Source organism: Coenobita brevimanus, chromosome 33, assembly GCF_032717465.1.
Source record: "Coenobita brevimanus isolate Jiangsu-jjx chromosome 33, ASM3271746v2, whole genome shotgun sequence".
Lineage (NCBI taxonomy): Eukaryota > Metazoa > Arthropoda > Malacostraca > Decapoda > Coenobitidae > Coenobita > Coenobita brevimanus.
This window is the reverse complement of record NC_136986.1, coordinates 43,636,026-43,644,369: the sequence shown is the minus strand read 5'-3', so window position 1 is coordinate 43,644,369 and position 8,344 is coordinate 43,636,026. Positions and strand designations below refer to the sequence as shown.

The 8,344-nt window shown below is 42.2% G+C and overlaps 1 protein-coding gene and 1 non-coding gene across 2 annotated transcripts in view; one reads left to right on the top strand and one right to left on the bottom strand.

Annotated features, from left to right (window-relative positions):
* LOC145395888 (ocellar opsin-like) overlaps positions 1-2,468 on the top strand; it is a 14,268-nt gene extending 11,800 nt beyond the window's left edge. The window contains exons 8-9 of the mRNA XM_080269410.1: positions 10-203; positions 2,276-2,468. Coding sequence (XP_080125536.1) covers positions 10-203; positions 2,276-2,468 — 387 coding nt within the window. The remainder of the gene's footprint in view (positions 1-9; positions 204-2,275) is intronic.
* Positions 2,469-6,051: 3,583 nt separating this feature from the next.
* On the bottom strand, positions 6,052-6,170 carry LOC145395973 (5S ribosomal RNA). Its single transcript, XR_013896700.1, has one exon. It is a non-coding gene; the product is annotated as a 5S ribosomal RNA (ribosomal RNA).
* Positions 6,171-8,344: the final 2,174 nt, after the last annotated feature.

Sequence of the window (8,344 nt, the reverse complement as noted above, 5' to 3'; positions counted from 1 at the left end):
TCTCCACAGACGCAGGTAAGAGTGGCAGCGCTAGTGTGCCTGTGGGCCCTCTCGTGGACACCTTACGCCCTGGTGGTGCTCATCTCAGTCACCTCCAACAACACCAGAGTCACCCCCCTCCTCGCCACCATACCCTCCGTTTTCTGCAAAGCCTCGGCGTGCCTCAACCCCTATGTGTACGGGCTTTCCTTACCTGCTTTTAGGTGGGTTTAGGTGGCTTTTAGGTGGCTTTTTTAGGGGTACATTTCTGGTGTTTTTCTATCTATTGCCAGACGCCTTAATCCCGTAAGAGGTGGCCATAAACAAATCGCCTCCATGTCGCCCTCTCCCCCGCCATTTCATCGCCCTGCTCCCAGCTCAAACCTCCCTCTCTCATATACCTCTCCACTCCATCCCTCCATCTCATCCTTGGCCTTCCCCTCCCTCTGGTGTTTTTGCCTCCCAAAAATCCTAGAAATAATACTGTAGAGGGACCCCTTCATGTAGTGACACTGCCTGGTTATACAAACGGCCCTCAACTCCCTATCAATCAGATGAGTGGATGGTAGGCTGTTAGAGGGCAAGTTCAGCCTGCAGTCCACTGGGTTCACGTTCGCATGAGCCTGGGTTTAGAGTTACTATTACCACTGTCTTATCGCCTTAATTACTTTCTGTGTAGTGGCAAGAAAGTAGAGAGAGATTTTCCATTTTGTATGTCTCTCTCTCTCTCTCTCTCTCTCTCTCTCTCTCTCTCTCTCTCTCTCTCTCAGGATGAATACCAAGATTACTGTACATATATTTTTAGATACGAGAGAGAGAGGGAGAGAGAGAGAGAGAGATTTAGGTGAAAAGATGGTAGATATTTTACCTCAGTGACAAGGAATAAACGCCCCTTAACTTCCTCTCTTTCTTCCACAAAGATGATGATGATAAGAAGAATAGTAGTAGTAGTAGCTGTAATAATAATAATAATCATAATAATAATAATAATAATAATCATAATAATAATACGATGATGATGATGATAAGAAGGAAGGTAGTAGTTGTAATAGTAATAATAATAATAATAATAATAGTAATAATAATAATAATAATAATAATAATCTTACCTCTCTCCCTACCTACCCTAACTTCCTTCTTCCTCCTCACCCTCCTCTCTGCTCCCTTTGCTCTCTCTCTTCTCTCCCTTCTGTTTTTTCCTCCCTTCACTCCTACCCTAATCCTTCATTCTACCCTGCTATCTCCTCCTTTTTCTCCCTCCTCCTCCTTCTCTCCCCTCCTCTCTTCTCCTCGTCTCTCTCTCCATCCTCTCCCCATCCTTTCTCTCCTCCTCCCCTCTTATCCCCTACCATCTCCCCTCTTCCTCATCTCACTCCCTCCCTCTCCTCTTACCTTCCTTTTCTTCTGCCTTTCCTCTCTCCACCCTCTTCCCCCTCTCCCTCTCCTCCCCTTCCCTTCCCTTCCCTCTTCTTCTTTACCTCCCCCTTTCCTTCTCTCCCCTCCTCCCTTCCCTTCCCTTCCTTCTCCCATTTTCCCTCCCCATTTCCTTCTCTTCCCTCTTCCCCTCCCCTCCCCCCCCACAGGAAGGCGCTAATTCGTTCAGTTGTGCCGGCGGGGTGGAGGTGGTGGTGGGGGAGGAGAGGGAGGGGGAGGGGTGGAAAGAGGCGCTATGAAGAGAGTATTCCCCTCACCTGCGCACGACTCACAAGACCCACTGCGCACGCCAACACTCTCAGGTAATAATAATAATAATAATAATAATAATGATGATGATGATGATGATGGTGGTGGCGGTGGGGATGATGATCGTAATGATAATAATGATAATGATGATGATGGTGGTAATAATGATGATGATGGTGGTAGTGGTAATAATAATAATAGTAATAATAATAATGATGATGATGATGGTGGTAGTGGTAATAATAATAATAATAGTAATAATAATAATAATAATGATGATGGTGGTAGTGGTAATAATAATAGTAATAATAATAATAATAATAATAATGATGATGGTGGTACTGGTAATAATAATAATAATAGTAATAATAATAATAATGATGATGATGGTGGTAGTGGTAATAATAATAATAGTAATAATAATAATAATAATGATGATGATGGTAATAGTAATAATAATGACGATGATGGTGATGGTGGTAGTGGTGATATTGATAATACAAATACTCCTCCTCCTCCTCCTCCTACTACTACTACTACTACTACCACCACCACCACCACCACCACACTAACACCACTCTTTCACCAGCCCAGACCGCCATATCTCTCGCAGCGCCAAACACCCCTCCATTTTCTCCCCAACCTCCCTCCCTCCCTCCCCACTACACAAGTTCATGCTGGCTGATGGGGAGATAGTGATGGGGAGGAGCTACAGGGAGGCGAAGCAGAGGGAGACCAAGAAGAGGAAGGCGGTGAAGAAGAGGAAGATGTGCACCCCGGCCAGGCATGTGACGACGCGCCTGTGAGATTGGCTTTCATTTTCTCTCTCTCCTTGCTTTAATTTTCTCTCCTCTTGCTTTAATTTTCTCTCTCCTTGCTTTAATTTTCTCTCTCCTTGCTTTAATTTTCTCTCTCCTTGCTTTAATTTTCTCTCTCCTTGCTTTAATTTTCTCTCCCCTTGCTTTAATTTTCTCTCTCCTTGCTTTAATTTTCTCTCCTTGCTTTAATTTTCTCTCTCCTTGCTTTAATTTTCTCTCCCCTTGCTTTAATTTTCTCTCCCCTTGCTTTAATTTTCTCTCCCCTTGCTTTAATTTTCTCTCCCCTTGCTTTAATTTTCTCTCCCCTTGCTTTAATTTTCTCTCCCCTTGCTTTAATTTTCTCTCCCCTTGCTTTGATTTTCTCTCTCCTTGCTTTAATTTGCTCACTTTCTCATTGGCTCAGTGATTTGCTTTTATTATTATTTTCCTTCTAATTCTTTTTCCTTTTTCTTTCTCTTTGCTTCTTTTTCCTCCTCCTCCTCCTCCTCCTCCTCCTCATCATCATCATCATCATCATTATCATCATCTTCTCCTCCTCCTCCTCATCATCATCATCATCGTCATCATCTTCTCCTCCTCCTCCTCCTCCTCCTCATCATCATCATCATCATCATCATCTTCTTCTTCTTCTTCTTCTCCTCCTCCTCCTCCTCCCCCCTCTCTCTCTCTCTCTCATCTCCCTAACACCTGTTCCCTGGCGATTTATTCCGTAGATTTTCCTGATTCCTGTATATTGTAAACGAACTTTTGTACATAAACTTGCGTAATAAAAGTAGTAAAAAAATATGTGTTCTTACATATTACTCTCTCTCTCTCTCTCTCTCTCTCTCTCTCTCTCTAACGTGGCCTAAAATTGCCATCCCTCTGTCTTGAATACTGAGTTGCAACAGTAGATATGATGCTAGTCACGAAGAAGTGCTATGGAAAGGATATTGAGTGGTAGTAATGTCTTCTGTTTCAGTTTCATGTCTCCTGAAACGTAGGAAGGAAGACAGACAAGAAAGAAGGAAGGGAGACAGACAGGAAGGAAAGAAGGAAGGGAGGGAGGCAGACAAGAAAGAAGGAAGGATGGCAGACAGGAAGAAAGATGGATGGCAGACAGGAAGGAAAGAAGGAAGGTTGGCAGGAAAAAAGGAAGGAAAGAATGCAGGCAGGAAGGAAAAAAGGATCAAAGACAAGAGGAAAAGGAAGGAAGGATGGCAAACAGGAGGGGAAGGAGGAAAAGAAGGATGGCAGACAGGAAGGAAGTCAGGAGGGGAAGGAAGGTTGACAGGTTGGGGAAGGAAGAAAGGAAGGGTGATAAACAGAAGGCTGAGGAAGAAAGGAAAGAAGGATGGCAGGCAGGAAGGAGAGACAGAAGGAAGGAAGGATGGCAGGCAGACAGGAGGGGAAGGAAGGAGAGAAGGATGACAGGAAGGAAAAACGGAAGAATGACAGGAAGAAAAGAATGATAGCAGACAGGCAGGAAGGATAATCGGGGTAAGAAAGGAGGAAGGTAAGCCAAACATATCGAGGTGCGTGTGTGTGCGTGTGTCTTACCCCTTTCAGCTCAAACCCCCTTCAAGGTAAATCGCTAAAGATGTGCTACTAAGCTTCCTATGCCACCGTAGTGTCGAATCCCCGAATATGATTAAGCCAATTGTTCTTATAATTGTTTTTCACAGTGATGAACAAAGAATCAAGGAAGGGGTACTGTACAGTAGCTCTCTCGCTCCCTCTCTTTTCTGCTTGGGAAAAATTTCGAACCGCAGCAACTGCAGACAACCAAGAAATGCCTATCTTTTGGGGATAGCAGGAAAAAAATATAGAGTACGTGATTAAAGGGTTAACGTTACAGAAAATGATGAAAATAAGTTGTAAACAATGAGAAAACATATTGGACCCTTCCTCTCTATCTTGGAAGGGTTCAGCATATAGGTCTAGGATTTCTATAATTAAGGTTAAATTAGCTAAGACTAGTTGCTGTGTTTTATGATGTGCGTGTAATTTTTTAAACGTAGTTTCGCCAAAAATACCGTAAAAGTGTTAAAAAAGTGACAAAATGCAAAAAACAAAATTGGTCATCACTGGGGTAAGGGTAAAGGTTAAGGCACGTTTGGGGAAGCTGCCAACTCATCTGAAGACTAAGTTGAAGACGAAAATGTTCCCCTGTGAGGACTATGGAATTTCACTTTACAAAACTGTTCATATAGCCAGCACAAAAAACCGTAAACCGGGTGAGTATTGGAAGAAGGAGGAGAGTCGTGATGGTTACTACACCTACACGTTCATAGATCCTATAGTACTGCATTTCCCATCGAACAAAAGGCCGTACTTGGTTAAATTCCATCTGATGCGAGGGCTGAAGCGGTATAGTACAAGCAGTATTGTAATTGGTGAGAATGCACCCCAGGAAAGCCGGCCACACTGGTTGGTGCAGTATTACGTGGTGCTGAATCACCAGTGTGGAAAGGATAAGAAGGCTTTTAATCTACAGTCCGTAATGGCTTCGCTCAAGTATTCCCTAAGTGACTTTGAAGATTCTTTGTTTCCCTTAACTCAAACTTGAGAATTCCCAAAGTGATGGTGTGATAAAAGAAAAAAAAAAAAAAAAGATAGGGGATGTCTGACACAGCACCAAACTTGGCCATCCTTTGGAAAGTTTAAAACTGAAGAAAAATCACTCAAACCACAACCAATCCATCAACGGAGAAACCATGTCCTTTGAACATAAATATAACATCCATCAGACTTAAAAATAAATCGGCATCGAAGACTTTCATCATTCTACCCATATATATATAAAAAAAATACTATCCTGAATGGCATACGGTAGACCTTCAAGCATCAGGACACCTTTAGCAGATAGACAACACAGTACCCATACCTTCATAACAGTACATGGCAGCATTAGTTCAGTATTTTATTATCCACAAACCACTCTGGACACAGCGGGGAGGCAGCAGCTGTAGTTCCTGAAGCTGAGATCCATCCACCAGTCTCAGAACAAGGTAAAGTATCACTGAAATCATATCTAACCTGTCTTACCCATGTTTAGTACTGTATAAAAGTGACTGTGTACAGTAAAATCATCTTATACATCTTTGCAGTCATCTCTGGTTTTTGTGATTTTGGCTTTTGCAAGTTTAAAGTGTTGGCAAACAAGTAAACCATCACAGAATAAACTAATATCAGTGTAATTTGAGGTAGCAAAATATATTAAGTTATAAGGAAATACTTCAGGCTTAATGCAGATGAGTAGAATACAATGTCTGGTGGTTTTGTGATACTAACAAGGGTTATAAGCAGTTGCGTAACTATTTTATGGCTTTAGGAGTGCATATAGGTGTTTTTTTTTAAGTTGTGGATTTTCACCACTCGGGTGTGTTTTCCTCATGGTCTGTGAAAAACAAGGGATAGCTAACCGTATAGCGTATAATATAGAATCAAGAAGTGAGGGAAGTTTTTCTGCATTCATTCATTCATTCATTGCCAGACGCCATGTATCCCAGACGGGGTGGCCAAGGGCTTAGAGTTAATTGTTTTACAGGGAGGGGCACTAATCCTCCACCAACCCCACTTGACGTAGGGATGCCAACAGCATCTGGTGTTCCCAGGCGGTCACCCATCCAAGTACTAACCAGACCCAACGTTGCTTAACTTCGCTGATCGAACGGGAAGCGGTGTACTCAACGTGGTATGGCCGTTTTTCTGCATAATTATTAATAAATGTTGGACATATTCCTTGCCTTGTTGCAGTACTATACTCTCCATTACTCCACGTCCATAAAATTTATACTGTGCACAGGTACAGTACCCTATTTATTTTGTTATTATCTTCACATTAACCCCTACACGCTGGGGGTTTTGCGATATCACACGCTCCTCCCTATGGGGGATATGAGTTTGGAAATAATACTGTACCTTTACGTCAAACCCTAATATCTGCCAAACTATAAAAGCTAGAGAAAAAATAAAAAATACATAAGACTCACCAACTCTTCTTCTTTCAAATGAAAGTATCCCCACGTCTCCAGGTGGTTCCGTCGATGAGTAAGGATGAGTTAAAGTTCAAATGGTGGCCGGAAGACGCTTGCGGCTGTATATTTCAACCGGTGTTGCTCCGCGCCCAAAATCGTGACAGCTGTACACGTCAACCGGTGCTTAGGGGTTAAGCCAAAAGAGCAACAGAGCTATACACCAATATCCCTCATTGATGTCACCTAAGTAGATTTTCATGTTCCTAGCTGTGACAAGGCGCTGTCTGCTGCCAAAGAACATTGGTTAACTGCACAGGATGGCCCTGCAGGGGAAGCTGCTTGCCTTTGGTTGATGAGTCTCAGCCAGACAGATAGGGGATAATCAGCCACAACAACAGCATTCAAAGTAATCTGGAGACAAATTCCCTATTGAATTGTGGTGTTATCTGTGAAGCTGAATTACACTACCAGTTTTCCTTGTAGTGTTGCCTACTTCTTTATTCACCCCTATCATTCTTTTTCTGTCTGCCTTCTTATCTTTCAATCTCTTATTTTCTTCCAGTCTCTTTATTACTCTTTTGCACTTAGTTATAGGCCTGATGGTTTCCAGTAACTCAGAAAACCACACACACAGTGTTGGGTGGTAACCATGTAACCAAACAGCAGGGTGATGTGGAGCCTAGTATGGTGCCCTTGTGAACTGACATAAATATAGCATTCCTGCAGGAACCAAACCTCCTAACTCTTCCCCACGCCATGCTATGGCAGGGTGCTGCCCACCGCAATGGAATATCAGTTCATTGCACAGGATGACCCTGCAGGGGCAGTTGCCTTCCTATGGTTGATGAGTCTTCTCAGCCAGACAGACTGGGGTTACATAACAAAAAACAACCAATTTTCCTCAGTTTAGAGTAAGGAGTGGAGGGGTAAAGCTGTGTTAGTTTACAGCACAACCATTACTTGTAATGAAGATTGCCAGTAGTGTTTAAAAGGATAAGAATTAAAGTAGAATCACATATAGAACATTGGCCAATGGAGTGGGGAGTGGAGAAGAGGTGAGAAAATGGTCATTCCCACAGAGGAGGTTGTGTCCTGTTAAAAAGCTTTTTTTTTTTTTTTTTTTTTTTTTTTTTTTTTTTTTTAAAGGCTAGTAAAGCTTGTCCTTATTTCATATTGTTTCACTTAAATTTGTTGGTGAATTATGGTAATACAGCAGCTTTCCTTCACTTAAAGTTATGTAGCTACCATATGATTTTCCATAAAGTTTGCAGTCAGAAATTAGTGCCTTTAACCACTGAGTCAAGAGCCAAAAGATTGTCTCACATAAAGTTTCTTTACATGGTTGTGGTGGTGGTGGTGGTGACTAACAGCAGTGATAATTATGGTGATTATGATAACAACACTGATGATAATAATGGTGTTGCAGGTCAGACATGCATCATTGGTGCAGTGAACTTTATTACCTGAACAAGGACCTAATCATCAGGCACAGAGTCTGCTGCAGCAGCCACCAGAACCTGGTCAACTGCCTCAAGCAAACCAACCAAGTTGTATAGATGACTGGTAGACTGAGAGGTAAATCTGATCCTAGGCTGAGATTCACAAACACTTATGATCAATTTCCTGTACTCTCTTTATTTTAGCTGGGGTAAAATTGGCATCTTTCCATCTGGCATGGTGAACTGTAACAAGAGAGTAACAGTGACATACTGTACAGTACTGTCTAGTGCTAGTCATGAAAAAGTGCCATGGAAAAGATGCAGGGTCATAGCAAAGTATTGTCTTATTCTGCCATTGAGCTACAGGAAATCAGCTGTAAAAAAGTCAGATACCCGGTACCATATCTCTGCCTAGTTCAGCTGAATTAACTGAAGTAACTGCAATTTTACAGGATAAGCAAGGAAA